This window comes from Salmo salar, chromosome 21, assembly GCF_965601325.2.
Source record: "Salmo salar chromosome 21, fSalSal1, whole genome shotgun sequence".
NCBI lineage: Eukaryota > Metazoa > Chordata > Actinopteri > Salmoniformes > Salmonidae > Salmo > Salmo salar.
Window position 1 is genome coordinate 36,095,001 of NC_138311.1, and position 20,516 is coordinate 36,115,516.

At 45.5% G+C, this 20,516-nt stretch overlaps 1 protein-coding gene across 3 annotated transcripts in view; it reads right to left on the reverse strand.

Moving 5' to 3' along the window:
- Nucleotides 1-20,516, reverse strand: part of itprid2 (ITPR interacting domain containing 2) — a 60,978-nt gene that overhangs the window by 18,729 nt on the left and 21,733 nt on the right. Inside the window, exons 1-9 of one of the 3 annotated variants that reach the window (XM_014165165.3) lie at nucleotides 18,211-18,448; nucleotides 17,343-17,614; nucleotides 17,020-17,062; nucleotides 12,454-12,503; nucleotides 11,766-11,819; nucleotides 7,333-7,375; nucleotides 7,074-7,172; nucleotides 6,411-6,619; nucleotides 3,162-3,823 (exon numbers count right to left, since the gene is read on the reverse strand). In XM_014165165.3, coding sequence (XP_014020640.3) covers nucleotides 3,162-3,823; nucleotides 6,411-6,619; nucleotides 7,074-7,172; nucleotides 7,333-7,375; nucleotides 11,766-11,819; nucleotides 12,454-12,503; nucleotides 17,020-17,062; nucleotides 17,343-17,547 — 1,365 coding nt within the window. In that variant the 5' untranslated portion in view covers nucleotides 17,548-17,614; nucleotides 18,211-18,448. Of the gene's footprint in view, nucleotides 1-3,161; nucleotides 3,824-6,410; nucleotides 6,620-7,073; nucleotides 7,173-7,332; nucleotides 7,376-11,765; nucleotides 11,820-12,004; nucleotides 12,351-12,453; nucleotides 12,504-17,019; nucleotides 17,063-17,342; nucleotides 17,615-18,210; nucleotides 18,449-20,516 lie in introns of those variants that run through there. The other 2 variants (XM_014165164.3, XM_014165167.3) reach the window with 2 other exon arrangements.

Here is a 20,516-nt window from a genome sequence, read left to right on the forward strand (position 1 = left end):
ACAGAGCGAGAGAGAGAGAGAGAGTCACACAGAGCGAGAGAGAGAGAGAGAGTCACACAGAGCGAGAGAGAGAGAGTCACACAGAGCGAGAGAGAGAGAGTCACACAGAGCGAGAGAGAGAGAGTCACACAGAGCGAGAGAGAGAGAGTCACACAGAGCGAGAGAGAGAGAGTCACACAGAGCGAGAGAGAGAGAGTCACACAGAGCGAGAGAGAGAGAGTCACACAGAGCGAGAGAGAGAGAGTCACACAGAGCGAGAGAGAGAGAGTCACACAGAGCGAGAGAGAGAGAGACACAGAGCGAGACACACAGAGCAAGAGAGCGAGCGAGCGACACACAGAGCGAGAGAGAGAGTCACACAGAGCGAAGAGAGAGAGAGAGAGACACACAGAGCGAGAGAGAGAGAGAGAGAGAGTCACAGAGCGAGAGAGAGAGAGAGTCACACAGAGCGAGAGAGAGAGAAAGTCACACAGAGCGAGAGAGAGTCACACAGAGCGAGAGAGAGAGAGTCACACAGAGCGAGAGAGAGAGAGTCACACAGAGCGAGAGAGAGAGAGTCACACAGAGCGAGAGAGAGAGAGTCACACAGAGCGAGAGAGAGAGAGTCACACAGAGCGAGAGAGAGAGAGTCACACAGAGCGAGAGAGAGAGAGTCACACAGAGCGAGAGAGAGAGAGTCACACAGAGCGAGAGAGAGAGAGTCACACAGAGCGAGAGAGAGAGTCACACAGAGCAGAGTCACACAGAGCGAGAGCGAGAGTCACACAGAGCGAGAGAGAGAGTCACACAGAGCGAGAGAGAGAGTCACACAGAGCGAGAGAGAGAGAGTCACACAGAGCGAGAGAGAGAGAGTCACACAGAGCGAGAGAGAGAGAGTCACACAGAGCGAGAGAGAGAGAGAGAGTCACACAGAGCGAGAGAGAGAGAGAGAGTCACACAGAGCGAGAGAGAGAGAGAGAGAGTCACACAGAGCGAGAGAGAGAGAGAGAGTCACACAGAGCGAGAGAGAGAGAGAGAAGTCACCAGAGCGAGAGAGAGTCACACAGAGCGAGAGAGAGAGAGAGAGAGAGTCACACAGAGCGGAGAGAGAGAGAGAGTCACACAGAGCGAGAGAGAGAGAGAGTCACACAGAGCGAGAGAGAGAGAGAGTCACACAGAGCGAGAGAGAGAGAGAGTCACACAGAGCGAGAGAGAGAGAGAGTCACACAGAGCGAGAGAGAGAGAGAGTCACACAGAGCGAGAGAGAGAGAGAGTCACACAGAGCGGAGAGAGAGAGAGTCACACAGAGCGAGAGAGAGAGAGTCACAGAGCGAGAGAGAGAGAGAGTCACACAGAGCGAGAGAGAGTCACACAGAGCGAGAGAGAGAGAGAGTCACACAGAGCGAGAGCGAGTCACACAGAGCGAGAGAGAGAGAGAGTCACACAGAGCGAGAGAGAGAGAGAGTCACACAGAGCGAGAGAGAGAGAGAGTCACAGAGCGAGAGCGAGAGAGAGCGAGAGAGAGAGAGTCACACAGAGCGAGAGAGAGAGAGAGCGAGAGAGAGAGCGAGAGCGAGAGAGTCACACAGAGCGAGAGAGGAGCGAGAGAGAGAGGTCACACAGAGCGAGAGAGAGAGAGAGTCACACAGAGCGAGAGAGAGAGAGAGTCACACAGAGCGAGAGAGAGAGAGAGTCACACAGAGCGGAGAGAGAGAGAGTCACACAGAGCGAGAGAGAGAGAGTCACACAGAGCGAGAGAGAGAGAGAGTCACACAGAGCGAGAGAGAGAGAGAGTCACACAGAGCGAGAGAGAGAGAGAGTCACACAGAGCGAGAGAGAGAGAGAGTCACACAGAGCGAGAGAGAGAGAGAGTCACACAGAGCGAGAGAGAGTCACACAGAGCGAGGAGGAGAGTCACACAGAGCGAGAGAGAGAGAGTCACACAGAGCGAGAGAGAGAGAGTCACACGAGCGAGAGAGAGAGAGCACAGAGCGAGAGAGAGAGAGAGCGAGAGAGAGAGAGTCACACAGAGCGAGAGAGAGCGAGAGCGAGGAGAGAGCGAGAGCGAGAGAGTCACACAGAGCGAGAGAGAGAGAGCGAGAGAGAGAGTCACACAGAGCGAGAGGAGAGAGAGTCACACAGAGCGAGAGAGAGAGAGTCACACAGAGCGAGAGAGAGAGAGAGTCACACAGAGCGAAGAGAGAGAGAGTCACACAGAGCGAGAGAGAGAGAGTCACACAGAGCGAGGAGAGAGAGAGTCACACAGAGCGAGAGGAGAGGAGTCACACAGAGCGAGAGAGAGAGAGAGTCACACAGAGCGAGAGAGAGAGGAGTCACACAGAGCGAGAGAGAGAGAGAGTCACACAGAGCGAGAGAGAGAGAGAGTCACACAGAGCGAGAGAGAGAGAGAGTCACACAGAGCGAGAGAGAGAGACACACACAGAGCGAGAGAGAGACAGAGAGAGACAGACAGACATTTACATCTATGGTGTGGTAAAACAAAGACCAAAAAAAACCTAGACTATTTTTCGGATGAATAACAGGTGATATTTTAAACTTGAGACCTATGCCTTGTCCCCCTCAGGCCATTTGTACACAGATACATACACCCTCTCCAGTTACTGGAACTATAACCCTGTTCTGTAAGATCTGGAGAGGAGAGGACAACTGCAAATCCAGCCACAATAACAGCAGCCTCCAGGGTCGTCCATATGCTCTCTCTTACGATTCTAACTTATTTATAAGCTGGAGTTCATGTCCTTCGCTTTTCTCACAATATCTGCTAGGACAGCTAAAACCAGGATTGTGGGAAACACAATCAAGCGATGAAAGATAAGAAAATACAACTTTGTATTGAACTGAGGGCAGTACTACGATCAAAATGTAACCCCCTTCTCAACCCGTAAGCAACCCCAAACAAAACAAACGTTGCATTGAACTGAGAGGGCAGTATAACTAAGCTCAGCCAAGAATTGAACCCCTCTCCTCAACTCTGTTTGTGCGGACGATTCTACCTCCATCTCAAACTGGGAGGACAGTAATGCTAAGTCTAGAATTGAACCCCTCTCCCCAACCTTCTGTGTGCAGTCAAAACTCATACTGACCTGGAAAGGCAGGAGAACAGTACAACTAAGCCAAGAATTGAACCCCGCCTGAAACCGTGTGTGTGAGTATAGCCCTACCTCTTCCATCTCAAAGGAGTCCTTGGTCTGTGTGCGGAGGTGGGCGATGTGAGGGTTGGGCAGCAGACTGTAGTTAGGTCCTTTGTCTGGGGTTGATGTGATAGTTCGCTGGCCCTTCAGTTGAATGTCTTGGTGCTCTTTCTCCAAGTTGGCCTCATTGGACAGGCTCAGGTCACGCTCCTGGGTCAATGCCTGGCCATCTCCGTTCACTCCAGGGTGGTCTCCATTGACACTTAGGGTGGCCTCAGTGCTGCCTCCAGAGTGGCTCTCCTCAGTCACCGTGGCCAGAGATGGAGAGTCCTTCTTCCTAAAGGCCTTCTGCTTGAGCTCACCCTTATGGTCGGAGTCAGTTGTGACGGCGCTGTCCCCTGTACCTGGACTCACATGGTCTGCCAGTTTCTCTGTAGTAGACAGGGCTGTGATGGTAGGAGCCCCCCCCTCCCCCAACCCACCCAGCAGGTTGTGTTTAGTGATCGTCTTCTTCAGGATCTTGGCTGCGTTCAGGGCTGAGTTGTTCCTCCTCAGAGGAGAAGGAGGGACGATGGTGAGCGGTTCCCCATCCAGGCTGCAGATCTTCTGGACAGTCTGGCCGGAGACCTGGGAGTACAGATGGAAGAACTCGTTGGCCACCGTGGTCAGGACCTCGATCTGACGGAAACGACCTTTGAGGAGGGAAAGAAAGAGAGGAAACTAGAATTAAAATACAATCTTTGGGGAAAGAATGAGACTTGATCAACTTGATAAAGAGAGGAAACTAATAGAAACAATGGCCTGCTGAGTCTTTTGACCAAAGGCTCAAGCTAGCTAGTCCCCAGAACGGCTGGGAATATGTCCCCTCTTATAGCAACAGATTCAGCCCTCATCATGGGTGTAGTTAGTTTGGAGGATGATGAAAGACAAAGCTGCATCCTGACATTAATACCAGCCCCATGGGCAGAGATAGGCCTGTCACAGGGCAACCATAACTCCCTTGATCCATCATCGCAATGACATTGAAGAGAATAAACCTCCCCACATTTACAGTGTCATAAACGACATGATAACAACAGTCTGAGTGACTAAGTACGCCAGTCACCATGATATCTATCCCCACCACATGCATGTAAGCGATTAATATACTTCTGCAAGCAAGTAACCAATACTTCCTCTGGCCATTATCTCTCTGAGCCCAGAACAGTCTCTTCCTGATTCCTGACCACAGCTGACTCCACAGAATAAGACAACAGAAGAAAACAGAAGTAGGAAGTGAAATTTCACAAGGCCTTTATATTTATTATGAGAGGACCATCCCTTTTAGCCGCTCACAGCCAGAACCCCAGGGACGTTCTCAGGGAGAGAAAACAGGACTTACATAAGAAAAATCAACATGACATTGAAGAGAAGAGGGCTGTTCTAGGACTTTGAGCTGCAGTACATGTTGGAACATCACTGAGACAGACAGCAGCATGAGAATTCTACATTCCAGAGTGTGAACCTTCTAAAGACACTCACTGATCTATGATCCCTAGAACCCTTAGAAGTTGTGACTCCTAAATCCCTGCAGAGCTGAAGGGCTCAGTGTGTTGTAAGTCAAGTCAGTCCACTGTTATGAAACAGAAGCAGCAGGGTCTGCCGTTGGTGGGGCTGCTCAGCTCAACAACAACTCAATAGGTAGATGACAAAAACTCCTCGCATTAACTTAACAGAGGGGTGAAACTTCAAAAGGGATTGAAAAGACAGATAATCATCCCCCCTTTTAACATCTAATCTAGACCAGATGAAGATGAAACTGACTCGTGAGCTACTACAACAGCACTTACTGGGCCTCAGTCCAGCAGTTTAAAAACAACAAGAGACCGCTGTTACAAGGCTGAGGCCACTCTCTCTCTGTCCCCTTCCTGTTCCTCTCTGGCTGGCCCGACAGGGTGCAGAGTGGCTGCTTTGTCCCCGACTCTCTCTCACTCACACACACACACACCTCAGTCTTTGACAGCAGGAGTTATGCTAATATGGGTCTATAAAGAGTAAAACGGCCAGTGCATGGTGCTGTGTGCTCTGGCAGACTGAACAGACCCAGGACCAATGTATGTGAGGCCCGATGTGAGCAGAGTACAGAGAAGAATCAGGTCCTCCACTCCATCTCTTTTTGGGGGTGTCCTAAATGGCACCCTATATAGTGCACTACTTTTGACCAGTGCCCATAGGGAGGGCTCTGGTCGAAAGTAGTGCACTATATAGGGAATAGGGTGCCATTTGGGAGGTAGACCCTGTCTCTCTCTCTGCCGCTCTGGTCACCACATTGTTTGCCCAATAGAAGACAAAGGCTTCCTTGTGCTGCGGCTCTGTTCACCCAGCTGCACTGGAATGGGCCCTCACTCTCACCATCCCAGCTTCTAGCCCAGGCCCCCAGATCTACATGCTCTTGTTTGGCAGACAGAAGCTAAATCTGCCAAGAGGAAGAGAAGAACAAGAAACCTACCCACAATGCAATGGCTTGGTGGGAACGGAACCCATTGACTAATGGTGTGCCATTGATTATTACACCACCTACAAAGATACCAGACTACCCCTATATGTAACTAGGGCTGGGAATTACCAAGGACCTCACCATATTATCACCATACTTAGGTGCCGATATGACGTGTTGCTTTTCTCCATTCAATATGTATTGAGATTTGATACTACGATTTTATGGTGATTTGATGTTCCAAACATATTGCTCACTATATGTCTGAGAAAATGACAATTAGTGTTGATCAGTCATGGAAATAAGTGCTGAAAACATCTTGGCTTACTATTTAAAAAGAAGATCAAGAACAAGCTGTAGGGTTAAAACTTCTGGCGCAGGTACCGCCAACTAGCGCTAGCTAATGCTACCTAGAATTATTCTTTTTTTAATTACAAATCGATACTTGGAGTCAAAGTCTTGATATAATACCATCACTACTCCCAACCACATCCCAACAATTAATTCCAATCATAACCCACCCAAACACTACCACCATCCCCACCACACCACCGTACCATCACCCCGCTGCTCCACACTCCAGCTGGCACTCTTTCTATCCATATTCCTTCATCACTACCTGTTGGTCTGCATGAACGTAGGTTGTACATTGTTGTCTGTCTGGACCATTTTATAGCAGTGAACAGCAATATGAGCAGTGTTTTCACAGCTCGAAGAATGAGGGGAAGGGAAAAAAAGAGAGAGACTGAAAGCTAGAGAAACAGAGAGCGAGGTAGAGACACAAAGCGAGTTAAAGCTGGTACTTGTCAGGGCATAGTTGGGGTTCTCCATCTCCATGCGTTGCAGCTGTGCTCCTAGATAGACCTTGATGTCGATGCCCTTAGCTCCGGAGGAGCTGTTGAAGAAGCGCGGGGGGATCTTGGAGGCGATGTCCGGCTCCTCCCGGCCAAACCCCAGGTTAAACAGGATCTCTTCTGGATCCTCTTCATAAAGGTCCAACAGCTCAGACACACTGGACAGAACAGAACACACAAACCATGTATTACAGGACTACAAGTATGAAAGCATATATAACGGCACTCTACAGCAAATGATGTAGCTAGTGAGGTTAAGTCAAATGAAAAACCTGAGCTTTAACGGAGTACATTTACATTTAAATCATTTAGCAGACGCTTTTATCCAGAGCGACTTAAAGTAGTGAATGCATACATTTCATACATACTTTTTTATTTTCGTACTGGTCCCCCGTGGGAATCGAACCCACAACCCTGGCGTTGCACACACCATTCTCTACCAACTGAGCCACACGGTACCTCTGGCTAACGTCAAACCCAATATTGTATTAAACTTGGTCTATGATATGTCTGCTTTTCCGTTCTTCTTGGGACCTGAAATGTCCCAGTTACAGGGATGTTCATCACCCAACCACAGCTCTTGGCTCAGGACCTGTCTACTTGTCTGCTCACCTGGACACAGTGGTGCTGCTCTTCCCTGATCCTGTTGAGTTCATACTCCTGCCTTTCTGCCGGAACTGGCTCCTCTTGTCCTTCGCAGGCATTCCATAGCTGAAGAGCAGAGTGGGCATGCAGTGATCAGTACACGAGTCACACCAAAGCCACAGGCAGTAAGACTACTGCATAAGACTGAACTGAGGGGGGTGACAACTGAGGAGGGGGTGAGGAGTGGCCAATAGCATAAAGGGGGGGGTCTCACAGTCTCACTTACCAGGGTGTCTCTGCTTTGGCACTGTTGGGCTGAAGGTGATTGGCTGCAGGGAGGTTAAAGAGAAAGAGGGGAGAGAGAAGGAAAGAGGGGGAAGAGAGTGGGGGAAGGAGGGAGAGAGGAAGATAGAGTTGAATACAGGAGCTTTGTATGCTGCTGTGTGCTTTGGTAAACTGACTACATACAGTAATTGCTGATTCCCGCATTACTCTAAGTCCATCTGTCAAAATCTAAATGTCATACACTGTCGAAAAAACTGATAAAAGCAACAAATGTCTACCTCTAAAAAAAGAAAAGAAAAAATAAACCACATCTAACATGACTTCTCTTCCACATATGACATAAGGGAAAGAGACCAGTGTCAAAATAAGAATCCCCAGAAAATAACGAAAGCCTCAGCTCTGAGACAGCAAGGAACATAATGACAGAATTATGGTACAGTAGAGACAGAGAGAAAGTCCTCCTGAAGTATGGACTGTCCTCGTCTGTCAGGAGAAAATCCTGCTCTCAGTCTGAAGGCCTCTTCCAGGTTTTCTTAGTGACATAAAGAATGCAAACTGAGGACTGTGGACAATCCCCAGAAGCCTTAGTGTCGAGACCAGAGCTGGGTTCAAACACTATTGTAAATAATTTCAAATACTTTATCTGTGCATGGTTGAGTTTGCTTGGCTTGATAGACCAATAGAATCGTCCCCACAACTGTAAACCCCGCCCATCTGGCACTCCAGGCAGGCTAGAACAAACACTGAATGTATTTAAAAGATTTCTAATAGTACTTGAACCCAGGTCTGGTGAAGACAGACAGGAGAGAACACGTTGTCTGTCAGCTGCCTGAAACTGAACAAACTCAAATCAGCCTAACTGGTTCTTCAGCCTCAAAGAGCTCGATTATCATCAAAGCATGCTTTTCCATTGAATGACTATTGTTGTGCGTGTTCGTCTGTTAACAGTAAATTGTTGCTACTCACTGATGGAGTGGATTGGAGCCAGAAGAAGGACCCTCATACAAGTGCCTGTTGAGACTTGTAGCATGACATGGGCACAATGGAAGACGGATCTCAGGTATGACTAGGTCCCTTTCCTTTACTGTATTGTATGTCCCAAGTGGCACCCTATTCCCTATTTAGAGCACTACCTTTAACCAGAGCCCTATATAGGGTATAGGGTGCCGTTTGGGCCACAACCTGAGACTAAGCAGGTCAGAGCAGACCATAACAGGAGCCAACCCCAGCACGACACACTAACTACCTCCCACCGTCTCTGGTCTGCACAAACACAATAGTAATGTGTTGAGTGCAACCATGCGGACATGTACAAAATCTGACTGACCCCATCTCTCAGAGACGAACAACAAACGGTAGCAAATTAGGGAGCATACATCACTACAGCTGTTTCAATGGAAGAATGAGACATTCATCCAGAGCTTTGACAGTCCTAGACCTGCTCTACCAACTATGAGCCTCAACGCCATTCAATACAGGTCTGATTGTATGAATCAAATAATCTATTTAGCAAGTATAACTATCCTCTCTATCCACATTTCAAAGGGACGAACACAAAAATACTTCCTATGAACAACGTGGTGCAAATGACCACACCTGGGCCAAATACTACTACTGAAATCATTTCAAAATACATTAGCTGGCTTGACGCATTGGAACTAATGGAATTGTAACAAAAGCACAAACTCATCTGGCACTCCAGGCGCCTAAAGCAAACACTAAAAGTACGAAAGATTTCAAATACTATTTGAACCCAGGTCTGCAAGTGACAACAGTACATTGCTCTATACACGGCACGCCTACAACTATGTGACTTGAGAAGAGGAAAGTGTTGAGGGACAGACCAGATAGTTCGCATGGGGGAGTAGAACATAGCTGTATAGCAGGGCCAGAGGACATAAAAGCTCAAGTATGTTCCAGTTTAAACTAAGATAGATCCACCCTTTCATTATTTATCCTCCTCTACTCCTCCACCAACAGGCAGGTCACTCAGAGGGTGAAATGAGAGCTAGATATGCTATCTGATCACACACACTGCTCTACTCTCCTTTCCTTTTGACTGGGAAACCTAGGTGTGTGTCCTTGAGTCCTCATGTGCACGTCCGCTCATAAAGAGAAGTAACAGCAGGGAGTTCTCCCAAGGTCCTATTGCAGCTTTAGTAAAAACTAAAGAGGCAAATCACTTCAACAACAAGAAGCTTCCAGCTCAAAATTGTTTGGACACACAGATTTCTAGGCCGTGTCTCAAATGGCACCCTATTGCCTATTAAGAGCACTACTTTTGACCAGGACCCAGCCAGAAGTGCACTATAATATAAAGGGATCAGGGTGCCATTTGGGATTCAGCTAAAGAGACACAGAGACAGACACACACAGAGACAGACACAGAGACAGACAGAGACACAGACACAGAGACACACACACAGAGACAGAGACACACACACAGAGACAGAGACACACACACAGAGACAGAGACACACACACAGAGACAGAGACACACACACAGAGACAGAGACACACACACAGAGACAGAGACACACACACAGAGACAGAGACACACACACAGAGACAGAGACACACACACAGAGACAGAGACACACACACAGAGACAGAGACACACACACAGAGACAGAGACACACACACACAGAGACAGAGACACACACACAGAGACAGAGACACACACACAGAGACAGAGACACACACACAGAGACAGAGACACACACACAGAGACAGACAGAGACAGACACACACAGAGACAGACAGAGACAGACAGACAGAGACAGACACAGATAGAGACAGACACAGACAGAGACAGACACAGACAGAGACAGACAGAGACACACACAGAGACACACACACACAGAGACAGAGACACACACAGAGACAGAGACACACACAGAGACAGAGACACACACAGAGACAGAGACACACACAGAGACAGAGACACACACAGAGACAGAGACACACACAGAGACAGAGACACACACAGAGACAGAGACACACACAGAGACAGAGACACACACAGAGACAGAGACACACAGAGACACACAGACAGACAGAGACACACAGACAGACAGAGACAGACACAGACAGACAGACAGAGACAGACACAGATAGAGACAGACACAGACAGAGACAGACACAGACAGAGACAGACACAGACAGAGACAGACACAGACAGACACAGACAGAGACAGACAGAGACACACACACAGAGACACACACACAGAGACACACACACACAGAGACACACACAGAGACAGAGACACACACAGAGACAGAGACACACACAGAGACAGAGACACACACAGAGACAGAGACACACACAGAGACAGAGACACACACAGAGACAGAGACACACACAGAGACAGAGACACACACAGAGACAGAGACACACAGAGACACACAGACAGACAGAGACACACAGACAGACAGAGACAGACACAGACAGACAGACAGAGACAGACACAGATAGAGACAGACACAGACAGAGACAGACACAGACAGAGACAGACACAGACAGAGACAGACACAGACAGACACAGACAGAGACAGACAGAGACACACACACAGAGACACACACACAGAGACACACACACACAGAGACACACACAGAGACAGAGACACACACAGAGACAGAGACACACACAGAGACAGAGACACACACAGAGACAGAGACACACACAGAGACAGAGACACACACAGAGACAGAGACACACACAGAGACAGAGACACACACAGAGACAGAGACACACACAGAGACAGAGACACACACAGAGATAGAGACACACAGAGACACACACAGAGACAGAGACACACAGAGACACACAGACAGACAGAGACAGACACAGACAGACAGAGACAGACACAGACAGACACAGACAGACAGAGACAGACACAGACAGACAGAGACAGACAGAGACAGACAGAGACAGACAGAGACAGACAGACACAGACAGACAGACACAGACAGAGACAGACAGAGACAGACAGAGACAGACAGAGACAGACAGAGACAGACAGAGACAGACACAGACAGAGACAGACACAGACAGACACAGACAGACAGACAGACACAGACAGACACAGACAGAGACAGAGACAGACACAGACAGACACAGACAGACAGAGCGAGACACACACAGAGACAGAGACACACACAGAGACAGAGACACACACAGAGACAGAGACACACACAGAGACAGAGACACACACAGAGACAGAGACACACACAGAGACACACAGAGACAGAGACACACACAGACAGAGACACACACAGAGACAGAGACACACACAGAGACAGACACACACACAGAGACAGACACAGACACAGACAGACAGAGACACAGACGAGACACACACACACAGAGACAGACACAGACAGAGACACAGACAGACAGAGCGAGACACACACACACAGAGACGTCACCCACCCTCGGCTCCGAGAGACAAGTCGTCTTCAAAGCTGCATCCATTCTTCATCACTCCTGTGAAGTACAGAAGATCCTTCATTAAGCCCTCAAACAGCACTTATACCCTACAATAGACTAAATAACCATTCACATTAAAACGTCTGCACGTGCCTGTAAAACACAATGGACATGGTTAACTGAAGGCATTTTAAACAGAGTAGCCTACTACAGACAGACGCTTGGTTAGGAGAAATATTTACCGTGGCTGGTTGGTAAGGGTTACCTACTGTAGATAGCACCAGCTTAACATGTAGGCTCACATTACCCAGAAGACTTTAAAGCAAATGCAGGGAATCCAAATGTTATTCCTTTCAGTTCAGGACACTCACATCGTGCCTGGCTCTGTTTCTTACTTGGATTTAGAAGGACAATAAGATGACCTGAGCGACAGAGTTTGAGAAAGCTACCAACTGGTAACTGGTGTGTGGGTGGATGTGTAAAGCTGCTGGTTACAGAGCACTCCAAAGTTCACTAGGGCTGCAAGGTGTGGTGATAAAGTGAGTTGCAGAATACTCCACAAACACCCCCTTGACCCACACACACACACACACACACCACCTGCACAGATACACTAACACACTCTTTTCCCATTGGAGAGTTACAGTTGTATAGCATATGACTGGTGTTGTAGGAGAGGAGGGAAATTCACCCTTGGACTGAGTGCTGCTCTGCTCATCCAGAGACGCCCCAAGAGGAGTCCTGTGAAGAGACACAGACACACAGTTAGAGACACCCGTGTCTACAACACAGAGACACACACAGTTAGAGACACCAGTGTCTACAACACAGAGACACACACAGTTAGAGACACCAGTGTCTACAACACAGACACACACACAGTTAGAGACACCAGTGTCTACAACACAGAGACACACACAGTTAGTTAGAGACACCAGTGTGTACAACACAGAGACACACACAGAGACACCAGTGTCTACAACACAGAGACACGCACACAGTTAGAGACACCAGTGTCTACAACACAGAGACTAGAGGTCGACCGATTATGATTTTTTTTTCAACACCGATACCGATTATTGGCGGACCAAAAGGGCCAATACCGATTAATGGGACATTTTTTATTTATTTGTAATAATGACAATTACAACAATACTGAATGAACACTTATTTTAACTTAATATGATACATCAAAATCAATTTAGCCTCAAATAAATAATGAAACATGTTCAAGTTGGTTTAAATAATGCAAAAACAAAGTGTTGGAGAAGAAAGTAAAAGTGCAATATGTGCCATGTAAAAAAGCTAACGTTTAAGTTCCTTGCTCAGAACATGAGAACATATGAAAGCTGGTGGTTCCTTTTAACATGAGTCTTTAATATTCCCAGTTAAGAAGTTTTAGGTTGTAGTTATTATAGGAATTATAGGACTATTTCTCTCTATACGATTTGTATTTCATATACCTTTGACTATTGGATGTTCTTATAGGCACTTTAGTATTGCCAGTGTAACAGTATAGCTTCCGTCCCTCTCCTCGCTCCTACCTGGGCTCGAACCAGGAACACATCGACAACAGCCACCCTCGAAGCAGCGTTACCCATGCAGAGCAAGGGGAACAACTACTCCAAGTCTCAGAGTGAGTGACGTTTGAAACGCTATAAGCTCGCACCCGGCTAACTAGCTAGCCATTTCACATCGGTTACACCAGCCTCATCTTGGGAGTTGACAGGCTTGAAGTCATAAACAGCGCAATGCTTGAAGCACAGCGAAGAGCTGCTGGCAAAACGCACGAAAGTGCTGTTTGAATGAATGCTTACGAGCCTGCTGCTGCCTACCATCGCTCAGTCAGACTGCTCTATCAAATCATAGACTTTAATTATAATAAACACACAGAAATACAAGCCTTAGGTCATTAATATGGTCGAATCCGGAAACTATCATCTCGAAAACAAAACGTTTTTCCTTTCAGGTGAAATACGGAACCGTTCCGTATTTTATCTAACGGGTGGCATCCCTAAGTCTAAATATTCCTGTTACATTGCACAACCTTCAATGTTATGTCATAATTATGTAACATTCTGGCAAATTAGTTCGCAACGGGCCAGGCGGCCCAAACTGTTGCATATACCCTGACTCTGCGTGCAATGAACGCAAGAGAAGTGACACAATTTCACCTGGTTAATATTGCCTGATAACCGGGATTTCTTTTAGCTAAATATGCAGGTTTAAAAATATATACTTCTGTGTATTGATTTTAAGAAAGGCATTGATGTTTATGGTTAGGTACAGTGGTGCAACGATTGTGCTTTTTTCGCAAATGCGCTTTTGTTAAATCATCCCCCGTTTGGCGAAGTCGGCTGTCTTTGTTAGGAAGAAATAGTCTTCACAGTTCGCAGCGAGCTAGGCGGCCCAAACTGCTGCATATACCCTGACTCTGTTGCAAGATAAGTGACACATTTTCCCTAGTTAAAAGAAATTCATGTTAGCAGGCAATATTAACTAAATATGCAGGTTTAAAAATATATACTTGTGTATTGATTTTAAGAAAGGCATTGATGTTTATGGTTGGAGCAACGTGTAAATAAGCGATTATATGCAACACAGGACACGCTAGATAAACTAGTAATATCATCAACCATGTGTAGTTAACTAGTGATTATGATTGATTGATTGTTTTTTATAAGATAAGTTTAATGCTAGCTAGCAACTTACCTTGGCTTCTTACTGCATTCGCGTAACAGGCAGGCTCCTCGTGGAGTGCAATGTAAAGCAGGTGGTTAGAGCGTTGGACTAGTTAACAGTAAGGTTGCAAGATTGAATCCCCCTGAGCTGACAAGGTAAAAATCTGTCGTTCTGCCCCTGAACAAGGCAGTTAACCCACCGTTCCTAGGCCGTCATTGAAAATAAGAATTTGTTCTTAACTGACATTCCTAGTTAAATAAAGGTGTAAAAAAACAAAACAAAAAAAACGGCCAAATTGGCATCCAAAAATACCGATTTCCGATTGTTATGAAAACCTGAAATCGTCCCTAATTAAATCGGCCATTCCGATTAATCGGTCGACCTCTAACAGACACACACAGTTAGAGACACCAGTGTCTACAACACAGAGACACACACGCAGTTAGAGACACCAGTGTCTACAACACAGAGACACACAGAGGCACCAGTGTCTACAACACAGAGACACACAGTTAGAGGCACCAGTGTCTACAACACAGAGACACACAGAGGCACCAGTGTCTACAACACAGAGACACACACACAGTTAGAGACACCAGTGTCTACAACACAGAGACACACACAGAGACACCAGTGTCTACAACACAGAGACACACAGTTAGAGACACCAGTGTCTACAACACAGAGACACACAGTTAGAGACACCAGTGTCTACAACACAGAGACACACACTGTTAGAGACACCAGTGTCTACAACACAGAGACACAATTAGTTAGAGACACCAGTGTCTACAACACAGAGACACACACTGTTAGAGACACCAGTGTCTACAACACAGAGACACAGTTAGTTAGAGACACCAGTGTCTACAACACAGAGACATACAAACACTACAACTGTTTCTTCTTATTATTAGTCAACTAATCATATAAGCATGATCAATATACTATACATCCACAGACAGAGTAGTCCTACATCCACAGACAGAGTAGTCCTACATCCACAGACAGAGTAGTCCTACATCCACAGATACAGTAGTCCTACATCCACAGATACAGTAGTCCTACATCCACAGATACAGTAGTCCTACATCCACAGATACAGTAGTCCTACATCCACAGATACAGTAGTCCTACATCCACAGATACAGTAGTCCTACATCCACAGATACAGTAGTCCTACATCCACAGATACAGTAGTCCTACATCCACAGATACAGTAGTCCTACATCCACAGATACAGTAGTCCTACATCCACAGATACAGTAGTACTAGACAGTGACTGTCATATGTTCTGTCACAGAGCAGTAACAGAGCCTCCAGTCTCCACTGTTAGTGTACAGGAAGGCCTGGATGAAACTAAGTCAAGTCTGGCTGAGCATTGTGAGAAAAAACAGCAAGTCAAACACAAGGCTCTAGTCTAAGGGCTAAAAATAGCAACGTGGCACAACATCCCTAACACTGCGCTGTGACGCTCCTAGCTCACCTCTTGGTCAACAGATCAAACAACTTCATATGGTCACTGTCCCAGACCTAATCAGGTCTATAGGCTTTCTGATGTCCTACTGTACTCTGATGCAACTATACTTCTATACTGAGTGAGTCAGACCAAGTCACGTTGATATGCTTTCTGCTCATGTAACATCTAGGACAATACCAGCATCGCAATATTGTTTCCATGGCAAAAATGAAAACACGAAGCAGAGCTAACCATTTGGCCCTTTAAAAACCTGCTGTATGTAAAATATTGAGTTCTATATCTTGGAATATAAATAAATGTGACTCTGGATGACAACATGATGTTTCCAACATTAGGGCTGTTTTTCTAAAGTTAAATCTACTTTGTGTTTTGTTTCCTTGCCATGATGCTAATGAGCATCACGATGCTGGCATCGCCCCGGCACTAGTAACATCTAGGTTAACAGCATGGAACACCTGTCTGTAGGCCTATACCAGAAAAAGCCATATGACATGAACATTTCATAAAGAGACATTGTGTAAACGCTCATGATCAACATCATGCAACTTTCTGTTTGCTCTTTCTCCTCATCACTTCGTCTTGCTCACATCAGTTTTTGGGGGGATTTTTTTACCATCTAGAATTTGACTCAATAAACAGATTCTAAGTTCCATGGTAATGTTTGTTGAATCAACTTGAGGCAGTACAGCAAGACCAGACCAGTTGCTGATAACATAGGCCCTGGGCTAACGGAAAAACTTCCCAAAGGCATAGATAGCAGCATAAAGCGCACGGCCTTCACAAAGCAAATATAACATGTCTGACAAGGAGAGAGTTGGACCACAACAGCTTACAGATACAAGGAAACAATACATGGTTGCTATGCTGCTCTTTCTCTGTCATTATTAAGGGCTTTACCAGGGCCCTGTCTTCTGTGTTCATTAGACATCAAACTGAAGAAAACCAATTGAAAGAGGGGCTACCCTGACTGGTCCAATAAGAAACACACATTTTTGCTTTCTGTTGCACAACGTTTTACAACATTGTTCATTGTGTGCCCTAATGTCAATTTACATGTCAATGTAGAGGTTTCATTATAACACAACATTACTATACCTGCAGTCCTTGAGCCAGCTTGCAATCTTGTTAGGGAAGCGCCCTGAGAGAAGAAAACAAGTACAATTCCTATATAACATCATACTGCCTGGAACTATTCTACAATGTCCATAACCATAACAATTGGATTCAAACATCTAAATAAACGGTTTGCTGTTGGAGGATTTCATTCCTTTTGGGCTAGTTACTAATAGAGCAATACGACCTTAAAGTAGGGATTATTGTTTAATCATGACTTCCATGCAGCTTTCTATCAAGTCGTCAAAAACCCAAACCGGAATTATTCCTGTCTGCTGCTCTCTCTGTAGCTCTTCCCGACGTACCTGGCTCCTCGGCCGGGGCCGTCGTCTCCATGGTGGGCTCTGGGGACACCATCTCCTCGCTGCAACCCTCCTGATCCTGGGTGTCCTGACTCTCAGAGGGGCCCTGCCAGGAGTCTCTGCTCTGGGCCCAGGCCCTCCTCTTCATGGTCGCTGCCTTCCATGGGTGATCTCTGCTGGGGCTCGCAGAAGTCTCACACTGCTCCATGGTCCTCTCCTGGATCCACTCTTCCTCTTCTCCACAGGCTGGGTTGCTACAGCGAGGGGCAAGTCACCTGCAGTAGAGAGGAAGGAAGGAGGTGAAATGAGACTAAATGGAAGCCAAGCCTCCTCTTCAGTAATTTATGACTAGTTTATTACAGAGTTTAGTACGGCTCTCTAAATATGCTAGGTTACATCACACCACACTGGGAGGGGACACGGGGACACACACACACACACACACACACACACACACACACACACACACACACACACACACACACACACACACACACACACGAGCACAGTCAACGCCAAGGACACACCATTTAATTCTAGAAGGAAAGCTCTGCAAACCTGGCAAGGCCTGTAATAGAACATCAAACTGCATGATAACCATGTATGCTAACAGAACAGCCACAGCATGGAATGACAGTAACATTGAGCTGGAAACAAGCAAATGTCCTATAATCCAATAACAAAATTGACTTAGTTTGTATAATAACTTATTTTCCTATGAAAAACAAGACTACGCAATTTGTTTCTTTCCAAAACGTTGATGGCTAAACGAATTAAGAGCAGAACACCAAATTAATAAATGTGATAACCTCTGCAAGAACAAGAAGCAAGACAACAAAACAATCCGCATAAAACGAGACACTAATAATACCTGGTGGGGATTCCTCCTTCCTCCAGAACTATTATCCTAACAATCCTAAGAATACTTCCAAAGCAGTCTGAAATGTCACTTAAAAGTAGTGCCTTCCCAGCCAGGCAGAGATATGGGACAGAGGGCAGGCAGAAAGGATGGATGAGTACAGAGGAGCTAATGAGAGCTAGAAGTCCAACTGACAACAACTGGAGGAGGAAATGTCTGTTTAGTTAAAAGATTACGAGTTGTTTCCTGTTGTGGATCAGCTCTTTTCTGAAGGGAGGGATAAATGGATAGACTGATGGAGTTCTCACTGGAGTATAGAAGCCAAACCCCGATGGACAAATGAAGGAGGCTATTATTAGGTTACTTCTATTTCCAGAGTAATCATCTGAAATAAGGAATGTGACTAAACACAGACGATCACTCTGCTTTCCAAACAAACCAATGGCAGTGACGGCTAGCTATAGATGTGTGGGAATCTTAAAAAGGGGTCAGTACAAAAACACAAATAGGCTTGCCTCTTTCAATGAAGTACAGTGAGACATTGACGACAGGTGTCGATCAACTTAAAACTTGGGGTTTTCTGATGTCAAATAGAGTATCATCTGAGAATGTGTCAACATAATCCAGTCCCATCCTTGTCCTCTCTTGCACAATATTTTCCTCTCTTGCACAATTTTTTCAAATCAAACTTCATTGGTCACATACACATGGTTAGCACATACACATGTAGCTCAGTTGGTAGAGCATGGTGTTTGCAACACCAGGGTTGTGGGTTCGATTCCCACGGGGGGCCAGCACAGAAAAAAAAATTATGAAATGAAATGTATGCATTCACTACTGTAAGTCGCTCTGGATAAGAGCGTCTGCTAAATGACTAAAAATGTTTAAAAAAAATAAAAAGTCTAGCGAAATGCTTATGCTTCTAGTTCCTACCTTATACACACACACACACACACACACACACACACACACACACACAAGTGTAAAGGAATGAATAAGAATATGTACATAGAAATACAGTTGAAATCGGAAGTTTACATACACTTAGGTTGGAGTCATTAAAACTCATTTTTCAACCACTCCACAAATTTCTTGTTAACAAACTATAGTTTTGGCAAGTCGGATAGGACATCTACTTTGTGCATGACAAGTAATTTTTCCAACAATTGTTTACAGACAGATTATTTCACTTATAATTCACTGTATCACAATTCCAGTGGGTCAGAAGTTTACATACACTAAGTTGACTGCCTTTAAACAGCGTTTGACATGCTTCTAAGTACGGTAATCGAATATTTTTACATTTTTTTGTCACGAAATGTGCTCGCGCGTTACCCTTCCGATAGTGACCTGAACGCAAGAACAAAACGGAGGTATTTGGATATAACTATGGATTATTTGGAACCAAAACAACATTTGTTGTTGAAGTAGAAGTCCTGGGAGTGCATTCTGACGAAGAACAGCAAACGTAATCCAATTTTTCTAATAGTAATTGTGAGTTTAGGTTGCCCCAAACATGGTGGGTGTCAAATTAGCTAGCCTGTGATGGCCGAGCCATGTACTCAGAATATTGCAATATGTGCTTTCGCCGAAAAGCTATTTTAAAATCTGACATAGCATTTGCATAAAGGAGTTCTGTATCTATAATTCTTAAAATAATTGTTATGTATTTTGTCAACGTTTATCATGAGTAATTTAGTAAATTCACCGGAAGTTTTCGGTGGGTATGCTAGTTCTGAACATCACATGCTAATGTAAAAAGCTGGTTTTTGATATAAATATGAACTTGATTGAACAGAACATGCATGTATTGTATAACAATGTCCTAGGAGTGTCATCTGATGAAGATCAAAGGTTAGTGCTGCATTTAGCTGTGATTTTGGTTTTTGTGACATATATGCTTGCTTTGAAAATGGCTGTGTGATTATTTTTGGCAGGGTACTCTCCTGACATAATCTAATGTTTTGCTTTCGCTGTAAAGCCTTTTTGAAATCGGACATGGTTAGATTAACGAGTGTCTCATCTTTAAAATGGTGTAAAATAGTCATATGTTTCAGAAATTGAAGTTATAGCATTTTTTAGGTATTTGTATTTCGCGCCACGCGATTCCACTGGCTGTTGACTAGGGTGGGACGCAAACATCCCACTGGCCCAGAGAGGTTAAGAACCAATTCTTATTTACAATGACAGCCTACCAAAAGCCCTCCTGCGGGGACGGGGGCTAGGATAGATTATACAAATACACACACTGCTCAAAAAAATAAAGGGAACACTTAAACAACACATCCTAGATCTGAATGAAAGAAATAATCTTAGAT